The sequence below is a fragment of the Anopheles merus genome, chromosome 2R, assembly GCF_017562075.2.
Source record: "Anopheles merus strain MAF chromosome 2R, AmerM5.1, whole genome shotgun sequence".
Classification (NCBI taxonomy): Eukaryota; Metazoa; Arthropoda; class Insecta; order Diptera; family Culicidae; genus Anopheles; species Anopheles merus.
The window spans coordinates 4,029,050-4,053,544 of NC_054082.1; the positions used below are offsets into that span (position 1 = coordinate 4,029,050).

At 53.6% G+C, this 24,495-nt stretch overlaps 2 protein-coding genes across 3 annotated transcripts in view; both read right to left on the reverse strand.

Moving 5' to 3' along the window:
- LOC121588205 (cAMP-dependent protein kinase catalytic subunit 1) overlaps positions 1-13,439 on the reverse strand; it is a 15,781-nt gene extending 2,342 nt beyond the window's left edge. The window contains exons 1-2 of the mRNA XM_041905899.1: positions 6,388-13,439; positions 1-33 (exon numbers count right to left, since the gene is read on the reverse strand). The exon at positions 1-33 is cut by the window's left edge and continues 2,342 nt beyond it. Of these exons, the coding sequence (XP_041761833.1) occupies positions 9,547-10,608 (1,062 nt within the window). The 5' untranslated portion in view covers positions 10,609-13,439 and the 3' untranslated portion in view covers positions 1-33; positions 6,388-9,546. The remainder of the gene's footprint in view (positions 34-6,387) is intronic.
- Positions 13,072-23,533, reverse strand: LOC121588204 (remodeling and spacing factor 1). Of its 2 annotated transcripts, none has more exons than XM_041905898.1 (8): positions 22,673-23,533; positions 22,380-22,564; positions 22,096-22,292; positions 20,062-22,022; positions 15,892-19,977; positions 15,635-15,821; positions 15,294-15,559; positions 13,072-15,225 (listed from the first exon to the last, which is right to left on the reverse strand). In XM_041905898.1, exons 1-8 carry the CDS (start codon positions 22,815-22,817, stop codon positions 14,654-14,656), a joined length of 7,599 nt encoding a protein of 2,532 aa, XP_041761832.1. In that variant the 5' UTR covers positions 22,818-23,533; the 3' UTR covers positions 13,072-14,653. The 2 variants fall into 2 exon arrangements, with proteins under 2 accessions (XP_041761832.1, XP_041761831.1); XM_041905897.1 differs by having other exon boundaries at positions 15,294-15,562.
- Between the last annotated feature and the right edge of the window lie 962 nt (positions 23,534-24,495).

Consider the following 24,495-nt stretch of genomic DNA (forward strand, 5'->3'; position numbering starts at 1 on the left):
AAGCCACACACGTCAGTCGGAAGAGCTTTGAGTCTGCAATGAGATAAGCAAAAGAAAGGATACAGTTAATACGGATTTTTTTGTGATATTGTTCATTTATTTAAACTTAACGTGTAAGCTTCAATTCTCCCGCAAGGTGTGCATAAGATGAATTTATATGTGATTCGTTTTGGCTTGCAAAGAGAGATAGGTCCAGTAAGCAGTTGCTCCGGTGTCGGTATCATATGGAAAGTCCCACTTTAAATCTGAAGTTACACCATCAGTTAAAGCCGTTTCCTCCCATACTCCAAACGGCGCAAACGGTAAGGAAAAGTGTCAACAACTTCCAATCGGAAAAGTGTAGCTGGCCCCCGGAACACTATATATCTTGCGACCGCGGCCCGTCCACCATAAGTTGAACGATAAGTTGTGCACCGTCGACGTCCTATCGTGGCGCAAACCATTTATTACTATCATCCGTACCCTTGCCCCTCCCCCCCCCCCCCTCCCCTTCTTCCCACCCTGGGGCTAAGACAAAAACCTCGCTGTAACAAATGCACACAACACCATTCTCGCTGGATGGTTGATGGTCGTCGGCGACCGTAGAGGGCACAAACGACGGCTGAGAGCGAGAGAGAGAGAGAGAGAGAGAGAGAGAGAGAGAGAGAGAGAAGGGGGAGCGCCGGTCAGTCTTTTGCACAGCGCGTTTGTGCTTCCCCAAATAGGTCGTGTCGTATCTTTCTTTAATTTTTATCCTACCAAACCCCGAGACACGGCCCGATCCACGGTCACTGGAGCGCCGTACGCGACGCAAGCCGACGCCGCTGACAGCGCCACCAGCTGCGCACACCAAACCATCCCCCCGGTTGGTGTGTCCCATCTGTCCAGTCATCCGGCACAGTCCATATTTCGCGCCTGTCGCCTTCCATAGCACATTCGTTATTGGATAATGTGAGCCCCCGGGGCCGGCGCGGCGCGGCTCGGCGCGTGGCAGGGAAGTTCGTTACAATTTTGCTAAACTGACTTGGTACCATGGACAAACGGAGCGCGGAGGATGGGTCAAAGTAGGAGAGGGAACGAGAGAGAAAAAAAAAGCAAAGAGGCTACACCATTATCATCCTCATCAGGGAAGACTTGCAGCATGCCAACGGTACACGCAAACGCGGCCAAAGGATGGCGCGCACAGATGAAGAGAGCGAGGATTTAATCACATCCCGTTTGTATGCTGCTCTTTTATCGCGACATACTACCACCAACACACCACACCCCACCATCCTCGTTCGCCCCCTGCAACAAACGTGAATAGATTTTGGCCCATTCGCCCGGGAGTGGTGCGCGCCAGCACACCAGTTTGTGTATGTTGTATAACGCCCGGTGGAATGAAATAAACATTCCACTGCAACTCCTATATGCTCATCCCCCACCCACCTCCTTGATGCTTTGGAACGCAACAACACACAATGTGTTTTGATCAACCTTTTTTGTTTTTTTTTTTTTGGTTCGTTTTTGCTGCCCATCGCGCATCAAGCTAATCTTTGACATTTTACCACCTGTTTGATTATTGTTGTTGGTTGACAGGGCGGGGGTTGGGTGGCACAATGATGGATGTACTACTACTACCTCCTCCTCTCCTCCTTCTTGTGGTGATGATGTAGCATGATTGAGTAAAATATATTTATAGCAAGACACTTCTTCCTTTGCTTCCTCCACAAGAACCGCGCAGATCTCGCGCAAATGCCATCTTCTTGTGCCAAAAGTGGGCGCACGCGGGCATGGTGGTTGGGAGCCTCTTCTGCTGCGTGTTCCGCGTGCGACAACACAAACACACACACACACACACACAGCCAACCAGCACTCCATAATCTTTTTATCATGCTCCTTGGCAAGATAAGAGACCGGAGCCAATATTCAGTCAAATAAACATTTTATTTTACAACCATGTGCCCCCTCCTCTCTCTCTCTCCCCTCTCCCTGCCTCTTCAACCTGCCCCATATTTTGTTGCTGAATATGTCCCCATCACTCACAGAGGGTCGGTGGTTGGGTTGGGTTTCGACCGGTCAGGTGTTTTTTTTTTTTTAGCACCATGCCCTTCAGTGGCTTGAGACGAGCAGAATCCTCCTCCAATTGGATACGATAGACACGTACCAAACACACAAACACACATTGAGAGGCCCGAGCGCGTGTGTGCCCCTGCATATAAATTGCACACGGGTGGCAACGCAAACCGACGAGAGCTGACGCGGGATGGAAAAGGGGGTGGGCAAGCAGCAGCAACATCGACCGAAAAACGGGCAGAGAGCGGGGGGGGGGGGGGGGTGACACGGTGGGCAAGAAGAAAAGGAGGCCATACCACCACCATCACCACCACCTCGGTTCGTTCCTTGTGCAGCTGCCTGGTGGCAAAATTTAACAACCTGCAAGGGTGTGTGATACGAGCGAAATGGAAGAGGAGCAATAGCAGTACTCAGCGAGTACAACCCCCTCCTTTCCACCCCATTCAAAATCCCATCCCTTACAACGGGGGCACCCACCACTACCCATGTGTACAGGGGTTTACTACGATCGTCGCCACCGTTACCGTTTGCTGTGCTGTGCGACACATACGCGTTGCTGCTGCTGCTGCTAGTCGCCCGTAGTCACACTACAGAACGAGAGAGAGAGAGAGAGAGAGTGCCATGGCGCATACACGGATTGATTTTTAAAACCCACATCCACACGTCACCTCGCTGCAGAAAGGGTTCGGTTGGAAGGGAAGCGGAGCGAAGCCTGCCGGTTCGAGGACGGCAGTGGGCCCACCGGCGGCACAACCATCCCATGCAACAGAAGCATCCTACACAGCGCACAGCACACACACACACACACACACATCATCACCATCTCTTTCTTTAGATCTTTTCTCACGTGAGCGCACCTGAGCGCACAATTTTCATCCGTCCAAGCGAGCGTGTTATCTCTGTCCCGCGCGCCCTGCTCCCTATGTGCCCTTGTCGAAACGTGCTGCTGCTGCTGCTGCTGCTCCGTTCTGTTCTGCTCTGCGCCTATCCTACAAAACCACCTTTTTCCCCATCTGCTCTGCAGTGTGTGTCGTCGGTAGTAGTCCTGCATTATCAGAAACCTGATATCTCGTCGTGCAAAGAAGCTGAGCTGACTGCTGCTGCTGCTGCTGGTTGCTGCTACTGTCAATACGGATGAAGTAGAAGAGACACGGGGCCCGTCAGTAAAGGGAGGGGTGGGTGTTACACGCTTCTCCGGTCACAGTCTTTTTACGGTCGTAATGGTCGGTCGTTACGGTTACGGACGGCTCAGTCGGGGCGTGTTGTTTTTTTCTTCTTTTCTTCTCGAGACGGTCAAACGCACACAAGGTTGGGACACAATACACCGAGTCTCGCACCCCCTCACATTTGTGTGTGTGTGTGTGTACGCCCCATGGACGACCCCACTGCGGATACAAACAGTTGCCCTTTTTTTCGATCGGTCTCTTCTCGCCCGGTCATTCTACAACACGTGATAACACACCTGTTACGAACACGAATTTCTACCCAATATCGCGCATAAATTCGTGCTAAATTATGAATCAACAGAGCGCTAAATATAGAGAGAGAGAGAGTGAGATAGTAAAGGTATCGTACAGATTGCAATCATACGGATAACCCCTGCTCCGGTGCTGTGCTGTCGTCTTTGCCAATACCACACTTTGCACGAAAAGCTTGTAAATGTGTCAATGATTAATTATGATAAGAAATGGAGGAAAAAAACACTCACACACAGAGCGTCGTCTAGCGCTATCAGAGGTGTAGGGGTGGGAGCACACCATACCGGTAAACAAGTCGGTCGTCCAGGAAGTGGGAGATAGTTACATGCAAAGGGGGAAGGTATGATGTTTGTACGACGGTAGAGGAGCAGGAGAGCAATACATATCATACTCCCGAATGATTATCAAGACACACACCAACACACAGACAAACGATGGCTCAATTCTTGGTCCACTCTCCAAGAATTAGACGATGGAGCTCTGGCTGGCTGCCTGCCTTTTCGAGCTCAGATGGTTGCTATCCCCTTATTGCTTTGGCTATGCTAAATCTCCCAACCTTACGCGTCAAGGTGTGTGTGTGTGTGTGTATGTGGTCTCTCTCTCTCTCTCTCTCCCCAAAAGACACATACAAGCGCGCATTCGCAGCAAGTGCTGCTTCCTCTAATACACACTTTAGATCGCATTTCCTTGGAAGTGTAACATCGCTCAATTGGGGATGATGATGATGATGATGATATTCAAGCAGTAGCCGCAACAGCAGTTTGTTACAGCACTGTGTGCTTCGATGTGTGTGTGTGTGTCTCGAGCCCTTCGTGGTGTGGCAGCGATTAAAGCGGGGCTTAGAAAATTGAGCACCGAGCACTAACTACTCGCGCGATACAGCACGCTACACACCGCAGTTTGGGGTCGGCGGCCGATGGAAGGAAGGGGAAGAAGCTCCATGGCCCCCCGAGGGGGGGGGGGGGGGTTTGGAGACGGGTGAACGGCAGAAGCTGATCACCTTCCTTTTCATTCCAAATGGAGCAGAGCGACGGCAGCACTGGCGGCACCGAGAAAGAGGCTGAGCATTCGCGTATCTACAGTGCAAAGAAAAGACACTTGCTTACGTAAGTAGCAACTGGCGCGGACATGCCGCTGCTGCCTCCGCCACCCGCCATCCCGCATGCCTACTCCACGCGCCCCGGAGTACGTGTGTAGGGCGAAACCGCTCGCTCGGGTTCTATGTGTGTATGTGTGTCCGTGTTCTTTCATCTGCTGCTGCTGCTTACATACCCGTCGGGGCTTTTCAGAACATTCCGGGAGTAGTACCAGCACCAGCAGCAGCAAATGTTAGACCAAACCATCCCTTCTAATAATACACACAACAACACCCGCAGGCAGCAGTCGCCGGAGTCGCAAAACACAAAACCACCCACAATTTATCCTGCTTGAAGCCAACGACGAGAGTCAGAGAAGAGCTGTTTCCTCGTTTGTTTCCTTTTTGCTGCTTTTATTTTACTTCCACCACATTTTTAAAGCCGCACCACACTAAAGGGCTGTTTAAAAAAAAAAACTGGTGACGGCTTTCGGTTACTTGTGGTTTGCGCTGGACAGCCGTTCCGGAGCAAAAACTGGAGCGGAAAAAGGTCTAGTGCTGCGGAACGTAAAAATATAAACTAAAATTATGTACGGGGACGCCAATAGTGGTGTGTCCTTGCGCTTAATTTGGATACCCAATGGAACACACTCCACTGCACACCGGGGAGAGTTCTGCAATGGATTTCTGGCACACTCGTTGGTTCCCCACCACCACCATCAGGGTGCTATTTCAAAAAGTGACGAAATGAAAGGATTTGTGCATTGCAATACACACACACACAAGCATAAACAATTGTCCTTCAGTCGGTGCCGGCACTGCACACGAACACACTAACCAACCGTGCGCCTTTGGTTTGGGGTCCTTTCGAACGGAACATTCATTCTGAAACATTCTGTTGCCCTTTTGCATTGTGGTGTGCACGTGCGTTAGACACTTTTTTTGCTGGAAACCCTTCAGAAAACCCGCAGCAGCAGCAGCAGCAACAACAACTGCACAAAATAACATCGAACAGGAGCAATAAAAAGCCAAGCTGCAATATGATGAAACTCTAAACGGGGTGGGGTGGGGTGGTGTGACAGAAACCTTATTTTAAGCCTGCCCCTGTCGTAAAAACCTGCTCCCACCGAACGTGTCTGCGTGTGTGAGGACCGACCGATTGCACCGATCGGTCACGTAATTGCTGCTGCACATGCTGCTGCTGCTGCCAGCAGCGCCCAGAAACCAGTTTCCAAACCCCGGGCAGACCCATATAAGCAGCAAGATTCGTGTCACTTAAGCGCAACCGACGCGCAAGATCGTTCAGCATTCTCTCTCCTCCGTCGCAAAAACCGAACCGAACAAGACGATTCCGTCACCGATGATCCCATCGGAGCGCGCTTTCATCCCGCTACATCCCGGAGCGCCGACTGACTAGCGCAAATGTACCGATGGCCTTAAATTAGTTGGCTGAACCAGTCGTCAGCCTGCAATAAACAACGGGCGGTGGCCTTTCTACCCGTCCACGGCGTGCCAAATGGACAGACAGACTCTTTCGTGTGTGTGTGTCCGACCGAGTCCCACGAGACGGTATCCTTTTTTGGCAAAACGATCAACACAACAACCATTCCACATTGCTCATTGGTGTACTGCTGCAAACGGTTTCGGCGACAAGCGACAACTTTCCTTCGGTTGAACTGCACACGAATTGAACGGAAATCATGTAGGCGTACTTGGCGCAGAAATTAAATTAATAACGTGTAACCACCACCACAACCCACATTCCTCTCCGTACAAACTAAAACGCCATCGATCACTCACCTGATTTCAAAAATGTTTCCTAGGTTTCGTGTAACTAGCGTGTCCGCCTCATTCCGGTCCTCCGGTTCCATTCAAAGATCTTCCTGTCCGGATCTCCACCTTCGGACCATTCCTGCCGAGCGCAGCATTTGGGTGTTAGCGTATGATGATCATGCTTTGCCTCACGATCCGCATTCAACGTCCACACGTCCTCTTTTTGAAGAATGTCCACCGTCCAGCGGATGAGCGGGATGAGCCGGACCAACCGTTTCGCGATCCTTCTGAAGTGTCTCCCGAGCCTAAACCGATCACCTGCTTCGGTGCATGTGGTGGTTATCTCCGGGGGGGGGGGGGATTTTTTCATTTTCCAACCGTTCTCTAGCTATCAATGTTGCTTCACTTGCTCACTTTTATATATTCTGCTACTGTGACTACGGGCTGTCCTGTGCTTTCCCTACGACATACCATTATGTGGCGTACATTTCTTGTTTGTTGCTTTGTTAAATTACTCCGGCTGCTTGCGTTTACATTAGTTTGGTGTACGTACAACTCCTACTTGGATGGGAGGGAGGGAGGGGGGACTGCTACATAATCTTTCGCCTGCTTGGATGTGCTGAATGTTTCGGTGCACACGTGTGCAGGGGTTCCTGTGTGTATGCGTATGTGTGTGTGTGTGTGTGTGTGAGTTTGTGGGGATGTGTTGAGATTGTGTCCATATGCCCGCGCTAGCGCATATGTGTATCTATACGTCAAGAGTGGAGTCCTTTTTTCCTTAATCCCATTGCTTGTCTCTCAGCGCGTTAACGCGCCGTCATCGCAAAGAAGAGAGAACGCGACAAACAAACTACCGAAACAAAAAACAAACAAAAAACTAACATCTTCATCGACACACGTTCGCCACATTCGGCGCAAAATCCTTCTGCTTGGTTTTATCGGTTATTGGTCATCTCTCGTAAAATGATGTGTGTTTCTTTTATAAATACTACAATCGTGTACTTCCGCTCGCTTCAGTTCTCGGTGGCGCCCTGCGGCCGCCCAATTCAAATGACCCGACGACGCCTTCTGTTTCTGTTTCCCCCATTTCTTGTGGCGGCAAATACAATCAGTTCACAATATAAGATTATCTAAACCTCCGCACCATCCGGAGACGTTTTGCTGGAGCGAAAGGGGCCTTTGCTATGTGTCTGTGTGTGTGTGTGGGTGTTTGCGGGAGTGTGGTAGACAAGAGTTCCTACTAGCCTTTCACAAGGATGCTGACGGCTGCTCGACAGGGTTGCGCTTTTCCGAAGTATGGCGTGGGAAGAAGGGGCGTTAGTGGCTGCTGTCGATCGATAATTAATTAAAACAAATACCAAAAATAAAAACTGTCGCCCTGTCATTCGTACCACGACCACGGGACTGTCGGGGCCGTCCCATCCGCACCGCGTCTCACCGCGCAAAGGACTGTCATCAGTGCCTCCACTTGCTCCGAACGATTGGAATGTTCTCGCGCGCGCATGTGATCCCTATGCCTCCTTTTCCATTTCGTTCCCATTCCTACTACCACCACCAACCTACCCCTCTCATGACTTTTGTTTGTTATTGCTAGATTTCGCGTTCGCGCGTTCGTGCGCTATCAAAAAGGACTCGCGCAATGGCGCGCTGCGGCGCCGCGCGCCTATCAAAATCAAAATAAAAATACAACACCCTATCATCGAATCTGCTCCTATCGAGTATTCTCGACTACCTTCTGCCCAACCGCTCCCTCTCTCTCTCTCTCTCTCTAGCTAGCTCTTTGATATCAGCGCACACACGCACACACGCACACACATACGCACACACGCACAGGCACACGTACGAATGAGATGAACTTTTTACTTAGCTATAATACCACAAAGATCTAGTTATAGCACGTGCCCAACACACACCTTCTCTCTCTCTCTCTCTCGCTGTCTCTGCTTTACCGTAGCGATGATATATATTGCTGCAATGTCGGTTATAACATTTGCTTTAGAATTGTCGCATGTACTGGGGAGGATCATTATCACCGGGGGTGGGAGCGAGTCTGCAAACCGCCAACCCCGGGTAGTGTGTCAACCGTGTGAAGGTGACGATGGCAATGATTTAATTTCGATCTGCTATCTTTACGCCTCCCTCCACTCCACGCGTACCAGAGCAGCTTGCATTAAATTAGCTTTTTTCATTAAATACCTTCTACTTCATACTATCAGACAGACAGCAGGGGTGAGACAAATAAGAACCTCTCCTACCATTCTTCTGCTCTTTCGCCCTTCTTCCTCCATTTCCATGCGTTCCATGTACTGATGAAACACACACCTGCTAATGTGCGAACATGTGCGCGTGCGAGTGTGCCTGCGTATACGCGTATACAGGGAGAGCGGGGAGTTAGGAGTGGGATTCATCTGTTGTGATCGATAGCGAAACACTTCCTAATTCCTCATAACAAACGTACTACACCTGATGATCGATCTCAGTGCGGGATCGGTGTTCGGGAGTTGTCGCCGAGCGATCGAAACCCTACGCTGACACATCGCAACTCCTTCCCAATCCACCAGATGGCACCGTCATCGACGACTGTTCTCCTGCTGCTGCTGCTGCTACCACTATTCGGCGAGGTTGGAAGGGATGAGTGATGGCTTTACTACACGCGACGAGATCGCAACGCCAGTCGGATGGCGAAAGAAGTGATGCTGACACTCGGCCGACACAAATAGCGCGTGCTAATCGTTATCCTTGCCATAGATACTAACCACCACCGGCAGATGGCGCAGATAGGAAAGGATGTAGCAGCAGACAGACCGACCGGAGAGAATCCGGCCAATGCTATCAGAGCTTGTTGTTGCAGGCGGGAAGGCTACCTCACTTTGCATGCAGATGTGGAGGGGGGGAAGAGATTGGCTGAAGGATAATCTCTAAATGCTCCCGATGTTGATGATGCCTTGGCGGTGCATCGCAACGTTCCACATTCCAACCGAATACTGCACCAGCTGACCAAGGAACAAACGATGATGATGGTGAACGGGAAGGCGCTGGTGATGTTGACGATGATGATGATGATGATGGCGGTAGTAGTCGTACTAGAAGTAGTAGTAGTAGTAGTAGTAGTAGTAGTAGCGGTTTTGTAGTACTAGCAGTACTATCCTGATGATAGCAACGTCCCACGCGTCTCTCGAGAGCATCTTAGAACTCGGCAAACTCCTTCGCGCACTTCTCGGTGCTGGAGATGCGCAACGTTTCCTCCTCGTAGTCGTCGAAGTTGCTGGTGTCGCCCGGACCCTTGCAGCGCGGTATGAACGGCGCCTCGATGCGCTTCTGGAACACCGCGATCCAGTCGGTCGAGGCGAACCATCGGTGCCCCTTGATGTCGTTCACGCCCGCCTTCAGGTTGCCGTAGCGCTTGGTCAGATCGACCTGCAGCAGGTTGCGCAGCAGATCCTTCAGCTCCGAGCCGAAGTGCGACGGGAAGCGCACCTTGCCGCTGACGATCTTTTCGTAGATCTGGATCGGCTGGTCGGCGAAGAAGGGCGGATAGCCGGCCGCCATCTCGTACACCAGCACGCCGAGCGCCCACCAGTCGACCGCCTTGTTGTAGCCCTTGCTCAGGATGATCTCGGGCGCGAGATACTCGGGCGTGCCGCACAGCGTCCAGGTTCGGCCCTTGACGCGCTTGGCGAAGCCGAAATCGGTCACCTTCAGGTAGCCCTGCGAGTCGATCAGCAAGTTTTCCGGCTTCAGATCGCGATAGATCAGGTCGAGATAGTGCAGATACTCGAACGCCAGCACGATCTGGGCGGCGTAGAAGCGCGAGTGCGGCTCCGAGAAGCGGCCCACCTTTCGCAGGTGCGAGAACATCTCGCCGCCCGGCACGTACTCCAGCACCATGTACAGGTTGGAGTTGTCCTTGAAGTGGAACTTGAGGCTGACCAGGAACGGGAACGAGATCGCCTGCAAGATGCGCTTCTCGTTCAGCGTGTGCTCGACCTGCTTCAGCTTGACCACCTTCTGTTTGTCCAGGATCTTCATCGCGTAGTAGTCCTTGGTCGATTTGTGCTGCACGATCATGACGCGCCCGAACGACCCGGTGCCGAGCGTCTTGATCCGCTCGAAGTCGTCCAGCGCGGCCGTGTTCGTCGGGTTGCGCTTCCACTTCTCCTCGAAGTCTTCCTTCGCTTGGTCCAGAAACTCCCGCACGCTCTCGGCCGCGTCGACCTTCTTGTTCGCGGATGTAGCGTTATTGCCCATGGTTGTTGCTATCGATTATTACACGTCGTCTAGGTAAATGTACTATGTATGTGGGTGAACTGTTGTCCAATTATATAATAAATATGTATAATATCCGGTCTTGATATTACTTTCCCCCTTTTGCTTTGCCTAGTGTAGATGTACAAATGAAGCGACTATATATGACGGGGCAGCTGGCGGGCTGGCTGCTGTCGCCTTGGAACCGCGAGTTAATCGATATTCTTACTTTTATTACTACACGTTTCGGCTCGTGAGCCGGGTGGGTGATGGCGCAGGAGGGGAAGGGGGCTATATGGTGATGCTTGATGAACAACTGTCAGCTGGCTTCTCAGTGCGCACCAGAGCAATTTTCCTTTTTCTTTTCGTTTGTCACACAAGAGATGAAAATGACAACGACGATGACAAACTAGTGGTGTATGGTGGTGGTGGCGGTGGGGCTGAAGCAGCAATTTTTCTCGTCTCTCGCTCTCTCGCTCTCTTTTGCTGTCTCTCGCTCGCAGGTTCAGTCAATCTGCTTTTCTCTCGCTTTGCTACAGAGCGCACGATTCCGTCGTTGGCAGCTTCCAACCGATATGATTACACAGGCGATGCGATATTTGTATTGCAAAAAAGGTAAATGGTCAAGGCAGGATATTAAAGATGGGCTCTATTGTTTCCGGCACAACATTCAGCTCTGCTTCGACAAGGGTTTCGACAATTTTTCTACTGCTGCTGCCCAAGCGCAGCGGACCCTGGACGACTTCTTGCCAATCGATCGATCCTACTAACACCCCTGGCAGGGGGAACCTTCTTCTCTCAGCCGAGTGGTAATCGTACTCAGCCACGGAGTCTACGGATTTCCGTTTCCCTTTGATGTAGCTTTTCTCCGAAACGGTACTCGGGGCTTTCGCTGTCGCTGGAGATGGAAATGGAAAGAAAAGTCCTTCGATTCACCACTCGTCGTGCCGTCGGCCGCGAACGCAATTGAGATTCAGCAAGTATGCCCCGTTGCAGCTACACACCCCGCCAAACCCGGGCCCGTCCGTCCGGCAGCACAAACCAGCGCCACCAGGCAGTGGAAGAAGCGATGTAATAACAGCCCTCTATCTTTTATTTTCTCACACACCACACCGCAATGGAAAACGGGCACAAAATCGCGCACACACAAAAACGGCTCAGTTTCCAAACGCGCCGCGCCTGCCTTTACACACACGTAATATTTTCGCACGACGGGAATCGCCTGTTCCGCCTCAATTATCACCGACCGTTACGTCCATTTACAGGCCCCTGCTGTCTGCTGTCCCGGGGTCACTCCAAAACCGCGACGACGACGACGACTACGTACGGCCGGATGGCGATTTTTCCGAAACACCCCACCGACTGCTCGGTACGAGGAAATACACACCAGCACGCACGCACGTACACACACACACACTTGTAACGCGCAAACACGCTCACACACACACACACTAGCGGAGACACGCACGCGAAAAGAAAAACCCCTTCTCGCGCGCAGTTCACTGGGAATAAAAAAGCGCTATTGTGTGTTCACGATTTTTCCTCTCCACGGGAATTTTCTCTCACGGATGCAAAATCCACTCGTCCGCTCGCTCACTCGCTCACGCGCCTTCTCTCTCGCTCACGTTCCGTGGCAGTCGAACTGTGTCGTTCGATCGAAGTGTGACCTTCTTCTCTTCCACCTGTGCTCACAACACACTGCTGCTGCTGCTGCTGTTGCTGTTGCCTATGATGGTCGGTGTCCTCGCTCTCTCACACTTGACGCACACCACCAGCAACTGCTGTCACCTTCCTTTGCTTGCTTGCTTGCTTTACGCACTGCTGCTGCTGCTGTTGCGAGCTGCTCAGCACACACCGAGCATAGCGCCCTAGAACACACTTCAAAGGTGTCAAACTGTGTGTGAAAATGGAAAAACGGTCAACGAAGGTTACCGTTCGGGACGAAAAAGAAGAAGAGGAAGAAGAAACATTAAAAACAATTCCCGTCACACACGTCTTTCGGCTCTTTTTCGCACCTGCACACGTACACAATTTTCACGACCACACACACACACACACGGGGGGACAGATCCGGCACGGTTTTTTCACTTTTGTTGTTTTTTTTATTTGTGCCTGCTATTTTTCGCTCTCTTGCTCTCGCTTGTTTGCGCTCTCTGGTGCTGCTGCTGCTGCTATCGATTAGAATATCCTCCTTCCTTCTCCGTGCACACCAGCTCCACCACGACGGCCGACGACTACTGGTTCACGGATGCTCTAGAAAGCAGCGAGCACTTGCACACAAATTCACACCTGCACGCACACTTCAGCGCACGCACACACACACACACACACACACACATACGTTCCTTGGTATTGCTTTCGTACAGGATTATAAAAATTTCTTCTCCGTCCGCACACGACCCTTTCGTGCCCGCTAGCGAAAGGACAGACCCGTGCCAAATAGACGGACACTGGTCCCTTTCTGTACCCGTTTGGTTTCGTCTGCACCCGCCACTACACACACACACATGCACAAACACACAAATTGTTCGCTGCCCCAGCACTGGTGGGCTGGTGGTGGTTCTGGCGCTGTTGTTGATTACGGGTGTCCCCTTCTGCGATGTGTCTGGGGGAGTAGCTTTGGCCGTGCGTGATTCGAGGTGTTATGGTCTGCGTCCTGCCCGACGGCTCGTCGCTGTGCCAGCTACTGCGTTCTTGGCCCCTTTGGCTGGTACTTTTCCGTGACGCTGCGGACCGCGACGGGCAAAGATTATTCGCTCGACGACACCACGAAACGAAAATCCGTGCGAGAGAGATGATGTGTGTCGTAGAGACCCAGTTTTTTTCCTTACTTCGCTGTGCAGGAAAAATACGCCAGCGCGCTCTGCCGGTGCAAAATGGAAGCAAAAGCAATGACAAACGTCAGCCCGTTTTTCGGAGCGGTTGGTACAAGTTGGGCGCTCCAAAAACAAATGGTTGTGATTCTGACAACCTGAACGGCAACAATTCTATGCGCTGTGTGCTTATATGCTCATATAAGCTTTATTTGCAGTAGTTGTTGGGTTTTACCTAAAATCTAAAGTCGCTTATAAAGTGTAGCACATATTTGGTTCTTGTATTATTCTGTTTTACTACGATTAATTCCCATTTGAATCCGCTGCTGTCAAATTGTGCGACCTGAAAATGCGACCAATGGTGGTTTGGATATTCAAATTGACGGTTCATTACAGATGATTCAACTCCGGCATACAGCGCAGAGCAGGCTTTTCAAACGCACTGTCCAAAAAGTATCGTAAGTTTACAGATGTGTTTTTAAATTTTACCAAATGGAGAATAAGCCAAGAGAAAAATTATCCTATACCAAGGAAGACGGCTCTTGCGTTCCAATTATGTATTCGGAAAACGGTCCCGTGTATACTAGTTTACAAATTTGGTTAGAAAAGATGAAATCAACGCACAGGAAGGTGGAAGAAACCAATGTAAACCATCGTTCCACGCATCTGGAGAACCTAAATCCTACCGACCCCGAATGAAAGGTTCGATAAAACACCTCAAATAAAACCCAACACACAAGCACACTTATTGTTTCCTCTAATTCATTAGCATTTTCGCTTGACAAACTATGTGCCCACCGCTAAATGTGGCCAGCTTCCTGCTCCTTTGCTGCACTGCATCTTCTTGTGAGTATATCTTTTATTTCTTATTACAAACAAATATATCTGCATCTAGCAAACTCCCCCGCACCGCACCGTATATAAACATCGGCCAAAAGGTATTTTTAAAAAAATAAAACGCTACGTTAAATGGAACGTAAAAAAACCGAGATGACAACCCTCTGTGGCAGGGCAGTGCGCAGAGGGAGTACACAAAGAGGGGTTCTAATAAAATGTGGCCTTCTTTTGGCTGCGTGGCAGGGGAGTGCACCTATAAGTTAAGCATTACTTTTTGGGAGGGTGACAAGGGAATGGGTGGATTTGAGGGAGTGTGGTGGGGGAGGGGAGGGACAGATTACAAATTACATTATCGCGCACAAATATGTCGTTATTTTGTTTGCTGTCAATTAAATAGATTACGAATCTAAATCATCCTGCTGCGAACTGAAGTAGCTCACTAGCTCACCGAAAACGCTGGTACTCGTGCTGGACGACGAGGCCGCGGGTGTGCTAGCGCTTGCGGAGGGTGCCACCAGCGATGAGGCGGCCGTTCCCGCTCCCGACGCCGCCGAATCGCTCGCTGGTGATGGCGGAGACGGTGCTGCGGCGGCAACCGGCGTTGGGTGATTTTCCGCCACCGAGGAGCTCGCGGACGCCGATGATGCGTGAGCCGGTGGTGGTGGCCCGGCCGACCCGGCACCATGGGACGGGTCTCTGCTCGGACCGTCGTCGCCTCCGGCCGATGAGGCTGTCGAGGGCGAGGGTGTGGCGCTGTGATGGTGATGATGATGCTGTAGCTGGTGATGGTGGTTTTCGCTGGCCGCCTTCGGTACGTGCGGAAACTCGAGCGGCTGCAGTGTGGTAAACGTGGTGGGCGACAGATTGCTGGTGCGATGCAGTTCGCTGATCGTGGGTGGCGGCCTCAGATGGCCAGCCCGGTCCAGAACGTTGTAGTACGGGTTGTAGTGATGGTTGCCGGGGTTGTATTCTGCAAACAATGAGGACATTAGCAATTAACACGAGATCCCGAGAATATACGAAAAAACGCGTGCGTACCATGATAATGTTCCAACGAACCAACGGACGGTGGACCCACCATCATGCCGGGCGGCGGGGGTGGACCGCCGGACGCTTTCGGCTTGGTACCCGCCGGGGCAGGCGGCGACGGTTTCCAGCCGCCGTTATACGCGGCCGGATCGCCAAACACTGTCGGCGGAGCGGCTCCGCTGATGGCCGCAATCCGCTGCAGGCTGCTGCTGCCGGAAGAAAGAATACTGCTTGGCAAGGGCCCGAGACGATGTGCAAAGAGCGGATTCTCTGACCTGCTGGAGGGAGGATCGGGAAGGAAAGAAGCGTTAGTGCCGAATTGAAACTGGCCCGGCTCGAAATCGACTTACAAATACGACAAGTGTGCTACGGACGATGGTACGGACAGGGGAGGTTCGTTCACGTGCATGCCTGCGCCGGTACTGCCACCGCCATCGACGGGCGGCCGGGAATGTACTTTGAGTGCCAGCTGCTGTGCCGCAGCGGCTGCGGCCGCGGCCGCGGCTGCAGTTGCAATGGCCGTGGCGTTTTGATGCACTGCAAGAAACACGGGAAAATAACATTGAATATTGATGCTTGACTGGAATGAATGACTTGAACGACTCACTTGAGCTATGGCTGGTGGTAACCGGTGGTATTGGTGGCCTTAGTCCTGCCGGTGGTCCGGCGGTCGATGAAGGAGCCATCGAGGTTGGTGGTGGTGGTAGTGGTGCTGGTGGCAATCTTGCCATATGCCCGTGATGTAGTGAGGGATGCTGGGGCGGTGGCCGCTGATGCTGTTCCTGATGGGCCGCCGTCGGTTGATCGGCCGCCCCACCACCCGCTCCCGGTGCCGCTCCCTTTCGTTTCAGGTCCTCCCGCAGGGGGGTAATTTTCTTTCGTCGACCCGGCCGTCGCTCGGCACTGGTGGCCGCCGATGGAGGCGTTGCACCGACCGGCATTCTCGGCACTGGACCGGCGGCGGCTGTCGGTGACGCGGGTGGAGGCGTCTGTGCCATACTGGGTGGCCCGGAAGCACCAATACTGGCCGCGGAAGCAACGGCCGCTGCAATGCTGGCATTAGTAATCACTCCGCCCGGACCGCCGGCTCCCGGTTTCGCGTGCAAGCCCAAGTTCGCCCCGTGGGAAGGATGGGGAACGTGTCCGAGCATGCTGGGCGGCAATGCTAGCCCACCCGGTGGCAACCGGTGACCGGCATGGTGCGGCGGCAACGGAACACCCTTGGCCAGCGACAACGGGAGACCGCCACCGAGTCCCGCCGCCATCAGGTGCGCCAGTTGTTCCGGCTTGTGATGTGAATGGGGGCCACCGGAGGGTGGTAGCGAATGTGGAGGTGGTGGTCCGCCGCGCATTAGCACTTCCGGCCGGCCGCCGGGATGAGCGTCCTTCAGCAGCGGTGGCGGAGGCAACGTTTGTAGCGCATTGGCCAGTATCGTGCTGCCACCGTGGGCAGACCCGATCGGCGGCATGATGGTGGACGTCGGGATGCCCGTGGTCGATTTCAGTAAGGCCTTGATGGGGCTGCTCTGCACCGAAGCGTGGGGATGAGGAGGATGAGGCGGCATCGCCGACGAGGAAGCAAGATTGACCGGCAAAGGCAAGGGTGCCGCCGGGTGCGCCGGATCTTTACGCGCATCCAGCGGACGTCCTGCTGCCGCCGCTCGCTGTTGCTGCTGTTGCTGCTGCAGCAGGAACTCGTCCGGATCGATCGATTTGCGCCGGCTCTTGGATGATGGCGGCGGCAGCTGCGGCGGCACGGATGGTAGCAAATCGCCGGGCGAGGGCGCTGCCCCGCCTGCCGTCAGCTTCAGCTGATGGTGGGCAAAGTCTTCCTCCTCCATTATCTTGGCCAGCGCTTCGTCGTCCATCTCGTCGTCCGGATCGAAGTCTTCCGGCAGCTCGTCGTCAAAGTCGACCACCGAGTCGACGGTCGAGATGCGGGCCGTGTTGCCGCTGGTGCTCTTCAGGAAGTCGATGTCCAGTATGCGGGCGCTCTCGATCACCTGCATCGGCACGTCCGAGAGCGAATCCTTCGACGGTTCCTTCGCCCGGCCGCCCACCAGCTGGTCGATCTTGGACGTGGCCAGCTCCTTCGCCTTCGCCGCATTGTTCTCGGCCAGCATGCGCTTGATCTCCTCCTGCCGGCGGATGAACTGCTCCCGCTCCTCCGGCGGCGTGTCGGGCCGCTGCACGCCCGGCCGGATGCCGTCGTCCGAGCTTTCAAAGTCCTCGTCCACGATGTAGTGAATCTTCTTGCCGCGCGTCTTGCGGTCCGTTTTCTTCTCGCCCGCCCGGCCCCCACCGTCCGGGCTGGACCGTGCGCTCGCCTTTTTGCTCTGCTTCTTCCGACCCGGCATCGTTTTGCCGCCCTTGCCACCCTCATCCTCCTCGCGACTGTCGTCGCTCTCTTCGCTCGACTCGATCGCGGCGGCTTTCGGCCGCACGCCCTCCGCCTTCTTCGGCCGCTCGATGTGCTTGCCGCCGCCGGTGGCCGCGGACGCTTTCGGCCTCGACTTGCCGCCGCCCGACTTGGATTTCTTCTTGCGCCGCCAGTCCCCTTCCGTGCTGGGTGCGCTGCTGCTGCTCGAGCTGTTGCTGCTTTTGCTGCTGCGACTGCTCTCCGTCTCCGTGTCGCTGCACAGATCGTCACTGTCGTAGTCTTCGCTGTCCTCCTCGTCGTCGTCGTCCAAATCCAGCTCCTCGTCGCTATCATCCAGCACCCGGTTTTTGCGCGACTTTTTCGCCTTCGCACGTCGCAGCTCCTCCTCCACCTCGTCCGAGTCGTCCGAGTTTTCGACGATCCGGCGACGCTTGTTCACCGCCGCCCGGCTGCTCGGCTTCCGGAGCCGATTCTTGCGCCCGCGGCCCGTATCCAGCGAGCTTTCGCTGTCGCCCGACAGCGAGTTGTCGTCCTCCTCGTCTTCGTCATCGTCCTCCTCCTCCTCGTCGTCGGAACCGCTCGCCTCCCCGCGGAAATCTTCGTCCGAGTCGTCGTCCTCATCGTCCGAGCTAAACTCGATCTTGCACAGTTTCTTCTTCTTCTTCTTGTTCTTCTTCTCGGCGGAGCTGACCACCGCCCGGCCGCTGGCCACTGCCGGTGCTTTGCGCTCCTGCCGGCCCACTGCGCCCTTCTCTCCCTCATCCTCATCCCCGCTCTTGCCTTCCGCGCGCGCACTCTTGCCCTCGTGCTCGCCGCCCTGCTGCTCTTGCGTTCCATTCAGGCGGCGCTCTTCGCCCTCGGCCTCCTCCTCATCGTCCTTCTGGAGTGCTTTCTTCCGTGCCTGCTCCTCCCGCGTGGTGGCCTCTATGATCGTGCTAATGTCCTTGCCCTTGGAGAACCCATGCCCGTCGTCTTCGTCCTCTTCCTCCTCCACGATCTCGCAGCCCCGCATCTCCCGCCGAATGGCGGAATCGATCAAGCTGTCGTACTCGTTGAACTTGTAGCTCACCTTGGCCGATGCGCGACGCCGCAGCTTGTAGATCGGGATGTCGTCCGAGTCGGTGCTGCTCTTGCTATCGCTGCCACTGCCGCTGCCGTCGCTGCTACCACCACCGCCGCTGCTGCCCAGCCCGTTCGAGCTCGAGCCGCCGGACCGGGAACGGGACGACCGCTTCTTCGGTGCCCGCCGGCCCCGATGCCGCTGCCTGCGCCGCCTTCGATCGCGCGAAGATTCCTCCTCCGAGCCGGACCCGGACCGGCGCCCTTCCGCATCGGCCCGCTCCAGCAGGCGCTGCTGCTGGCGGGCCCGCCGCTGCGCTCTCAGCTGCTCCTCGCGCTCGTTCGCCAGCGCCTGCTCCGCCAGCTCGGCTTCACGCGCGGACGCTTCCTCCTCCAGCCGTCGCTTCGTTTCCGCCTCCAGCTTCACGCGCAGCGCGTCGTACAGCTCCAGCTTCGACTGCAGTCGCTCGATCAGCTGCCGGTGCAGACACACCGGACAGAACCAGTCGCCCTCGGGAATGGTGAACAGCACCGGCTTCAGGCACGCACAGTGGTAACCCTTATCACACGAATCGCACAGCAGTATCCACTCCGGCTGGTCCGTCTTCTTGCACTCCTGGCACGCGTGATCCTCTCCCCCGTCCTCGTCGTCTTCGTCCTCCTCTTCCTCCGCCTCCTCGGCCGCGTCCCGCGTGCGCCGCGCCTTGCGGGCCGTTCGGGCGCGCTTCAGCGGCTGCGCCGGCGCCTCCGTCTCCAGATCTGACTCGGGCGAAAACTCGTGGTCCGACTTTAGCACGTGCGCCCGCCGCACGTCCTCCTCCGAGTGGTACGGCTCGGCGAAGTAATCTTCCGCCTCCGTTTCCGAGCTGCTCTCCGACGGGGACGCACTGTTCCAGGTCGATTGCGCCTTCTGCTGCGCCTGCTGCTGCTGCTGCAGACTGCCCTTTTTCTTCTTTTTCTTCTTCTTTCTCCGGCGCCCATCGGCACCGACGCCGCCGTCCGAGCTGCTGTCGGACGAGTGGTCGGGCGAGGTGCGGTCCGCCCGGTAGTCGTCGTCGGAAAGCTTCATGCCCAGATCCTTCTTCTTCTTCACCGCGTCCGCCTTCATCTTCTTCAGCATCTGGTCCTCGATTTCGCGCCGGTTCGTTTCCTCCTTGATCTTCTGCATCGCAATGCGGCGCGACTGGCGCACCGGCGGATTGTTTCCCCCGTCCGAGCCGGCATCCAGCACCATCGAAATATCGAGCCCATCAACTGTAAGGTTAAAAAGCAAAAAAGATTAAAATTACACATTGAGAAGAAGCTGCGATAAAAGCTTCACAAAGCAAAAAGACTCACCCAGTCCATTCCGATGACGACGCTTGCGTTTTGGAGGACTTTCCCCATCCTGTGGCTCAGTTGCATCGGGATCTTCCGGCTGAACGTTTTCTTCCTTCACGTCGGTCGCTTCCTTACTTGCTTCGTCGGTTTTCTCCTCCTTACTTGGCTTAACTTTTGAAGCATCGGTAGACTCCGCCGCTTGTTTATCCTCCTTAGCTTCCCGCTGCTCCTTCTGATCATCTTCCTTCAATGGCTCGGTTTTAACTACGTCTTTGGGGATGGCTTTCGCTCCCTTTTTGTCATGCAAACCCGCCGTAGCCGACACTTGCTGCTCGGCTTCTCTGCTGTCCAGCACGTCCGATTCTTTTTTCAGCTCCTTCTTAAGTTTTTCCTCCGAAGAGGGAGCCACGGTGTGGTCACCATTTTTTGCCCCTACAGTTCCACTCGCCTTCTCAACGACTGCGGCCTCCACCTTTACCTTGCCTGCATCCTCCTCGTCGGTTTCCATCAGCTGATGCGTCGACGCCGTCACAGACGAATCGAATGCCTTTTTAGGCGTATTGCTTTTCCTAGAACCACGTCTCTTTTCGACGGGCTTTTCCACAAGCGCCACCGGTGGATCAGCGGCTGCAGCAGCGGACGATTTGTCATTTCGCTTCGCACGGGCAGATTTCTCCGCTGGGCTTCGCTTGCTGGACAACACTGTATCCTCCGCCCTTTCCTCTGCCTCTGGCCCATTGCCCTCCCGTGCGCCTTTCTGGCTGTCGTGCTGCTGCTGCTGCTCTGCCATATCTTCCTTGTCTTTGGTTGGTGACACCTTGCTCGATAAGTCCACTTCCTCGTCGACGACTGATTTCGTTTCACCATTGCCGGCCTTTGCAGATCCTATCGTGCACGAATCGTTCGTCTCCTCACGGCCTTCCTTGGCGGTGGCATTCGATTCCGGTACGGTGGCTGCCTCGAGCTTCTTCGTATTGCCCATATCGTTTTCGGCACCGGCACCCACACCAAAGAAAAACATCACCGGCTCCTCGATGACTTCACTGAACATTGGCTCACAACACGCACTGTCGCATTCGGCTCCACTGCCCTCGCCTTTCACTACCACCGGGGGATCTTCAATTGCCTCACTAACGGCATCCTCCTCCTGCTTGTTCTCCTCCCTCGTACCCGTTTCTTCCACACGCGTGCTGCTTCCTTCATCGGCCACCTTCACCTGCTCGTCAGCCTCCGAGCGAGATTCTTCCGTGTTTGCCTCCGGGTTGGCCGGAGTTTCTTCCGCGACGGGAACAACATCCGTTTCCGATTGCTTCGATTCCGGTGTCGCCTGTTCCTTCGCTTCTGCATCATTTTCAGATTCTTGCTGTTCCTCTTTCGGGGCAGCAGTTCCAGTATCCTTTTCTTTGCCAGTTTGCTCCACTGTTTGCTCAACAACTGCTGGAACTACTTCGTCCACTTCCATCTTAGCTTCATCTTCAACGGCTTTTGATTCTGGTTCACATTCCATCGCTTCGTCTGCCTTCGATTCGGCTTCATCCCCTGCCACCGTATCCTTCTTCTCTTCGACAGATTCAGTCTTCAACTCCGACGCCGTGGTGGGCACTGGAACGTTATCTTCTTTGCGCTCTTCGCTTGCTTCCTGCTGCTTCGGTGCACTGTTATCTTCCACTTTCGATACTGATGCTTCGTCGGCGACAGTGGGAGTTGTCTCTTCTTTCAACGGCTCCTTCTCATCCTCCTGTTCCCCAGTGGCCGTTGCGTCAAGCTGGTCGGGCGTTTTGTACGTCCGACGTGATATTATCAAACTCGGCGGTATGTCCGTCGGGGCCGGGATCGAACCATCGAGCTTCAGTGCCTCCGTTTCGCTCATACTGCCGCCACTTTCTTCCTCCTCTTCGCCCGCATTTACTGACACCAGCGGCTCTATCGGTCGATTGTCTTTTAACATTTCGATCATATTGACAAACTGGTCCCGATTGCTAAAAACAAAAGATGAAGAAAGATTACAGTTGGTGCGTCCAGAGCAGGGGGTAGCAGAATCAGCCCCTTTACCTTGCAACCAATGTCCAGGTTTCCATCTCGGGATCGGATTGATAGATCTGCAGATTGGCACTGTCGTCCATGAAGTACCAGTAGCAGTTCCCTTGCCGGTCCCGCCCCAGCGGATCCAACCGCAAATCGCCGGCCGTGGTTGTGTTGATTTGCGTTTTGAACTTGGTGTTTAGATCGAACTGTCCCTCCAGCAACGCCTGAAAAAGAAACAATGCAACAGAAAAGAAAAAAGTTTGTATTTCCTTCTTCAGCACAGCCAACGATCGGCCAACGCACGCTCTTACCTTCAGCACCCGTAACTTCACGCCAAGATTGGCCGTCTTGTACCCGAAGCGCTCGATTTCCCATGCGTCCTGGTGTGAGTACGAGTGGGCAAACTTGGCCAGCGCGAGCTCCCACCGGGCGGCCGGAACTTTTTTGTTTATCTTTCGCATCAGCTTGATATGCAGATCGACCAACGCTTGCGGGACTGCAAAACAGCAAAGCAAGAGACGAGATTGCAAAACCATTACCCATTCGGGACGTTCGTCTTCCCCGCTCCCTCGGGCCCCTTCCAGCTCCCACGGCAACCACTTACCCGCTTCACTGTTCTGTTCCAGCATCGACTTTAGCTGGGCAATGTTCAGCTCGCCAACGTCCAGGTACGCACCGAACTGCTCCATAAACGATAGGATGATGCCGAAGTTCGGATCATTCTCGCAGGTGATCTGTGCTCCGGCCATTTTTGTTTGATGAAATGTTATTATTGTTTTCTTTTCTTTTTTTCCCCTCTCACTCTCTTTCTCTCTCGCTCTACAAACTGCATACACCACCGCGCACTGTCTTCTCCCGCACTGGCATTCTCCTCCGCGACTGTTGGTAGGGGGAGTCTAAGGCGACATCGAGCCTGAGGGGAGGGGGGAGGAATGCAGCGGGGGTGAGCTTTCAAGAAGAAAGATTCACGCCGACAAAGATGCCGTCGCGCTGCGTTACTTCGTTACATGCATGGTGCTAAATTGCTGGCCGCAACACGGTGGGCGATATTTTCGTAGCTTTTCCACACCGTCGGCCGTACAGATTGTCACAACACGGCAAACACCCCGCTTTGTGTCGCGCGGTCTTAGCATCAAAAATGGCAAGCGTTCATCGGTTCGCCTCACGCCAGCCAGCAGACCACCGAAACCGACCAACACACAGACGGCGACATTCACACAGGACGTGTTCGCGTTTTGCACTTGCACACACACGGGGCCCAAGGGTTCGCAACTGTTCGAAATCGGTGCACTATTGTCCCCGCATCACGCCCGGACACATTGCGAAACCGCTCCGACAGGCCTATGCGCGTACAATTTTTCACTATTTTGAACCAAAGCCGACCCGTCCAGCGAAGGAAAACAGAAGCATATTTTTGGGGAGAAGACGAAGGTGTAATACAAATGGTGCTCTCGTGCCGTCCCGTGCTAATGCCGTTTGGACTGGCGCTGTCACGCTCGCACCCATTGAGCGCACGCACACACGCGCACACACGTACAAGCATCAATGAAAATCTGTCCGTTTCAATGGCTTCTGCCGACGCGAACGCGCTGTTCGTGTCGATTCCCAGTGTGCGGATTTTGACGTTTCGCTTTTGACGCCTGAAATGAAACTCAACGCTACGGTATGACGATATTTATTGCGCAAATTGTTGATACTGGATGGGTTGTTCTCGTTTTTTTCAGTGCACAGAGTCATTTTCTGTACTATAAAAGCACAAAAAAGCTGCAAAACATGATCAAAACATGTTTTTTAACAGTCTGATTTGTGCTTTTATGTGATGATGAAATATTTCAACACTTTTATTACAACTTTTTTTCGTTGACAAGTTGATAGTTTTTACAGATAATTCTCACCAGTTGTTGAAAATAAAATCAATACACCCTCTACATAATTGCTCCAACTATAATGACTTAGTACCAACAATTGAATGGGAAAAATGTTAGCTGTGAAATGTTTCAACATTGAAACTTTCATCTGTTGGCATCACGGCCAATTGGAAAAAAAATCCAATTGCATCTAAATAAGTTTGTTTCTTCTTCTTTCTTCCGACATCAAATCTTCTTATCGGCCTAGCATAGTAATCAATTCTAGTAGGCAATTGGAGTGTTGGTCACCCATCTACAATGAACTTATAGTTCTATTTCATAACCTCAAAAAAGCCCAAACATGGCACACTTTGCTCATCGCGGAGTGAAAGATGATTTATTTACGGACCGGCTTGATATCAACATGGCATGGCGTTACTAAATTAGACTGGCCGCTAATGTGATGTGGTGACGCACTGCCAGCAAACTCGCAACAAACTAACAGAAAATATAGAATAAGCGCGCGCGCCTATATGCTATCGATTCTGTTTGCTTAGCAATTCGCGGGCAGGCCCCACCG

What these genes read in the sequence shown, in the direction of transcription:
- LOC121588204 (XM_041905897.1), bottom strand. Translation starts at nt 22,817, where the DNA reads ATGGCCGGAGCACAGATCACCTGCGAGAATGATCCGAACTTCGGCATC. An exon ending in GTAGCACACTTGTCGTATTT is followed by an intron (nt 15,563 to 15,634) that starts GTAAGTCGATTT and finishes TCCTCCCTCCAG; the next exon opens with CAGGTCAGAGAATCCGCTCT. An exon ending in TTCGTTGGAACATTATCATG is followed by an intron (nt 15,226 to 15,293) that starts GTACGCACGCGT and finishes CATTGTTTGCAG; the next exon opens with AATACAACCCCGGCAACCAT.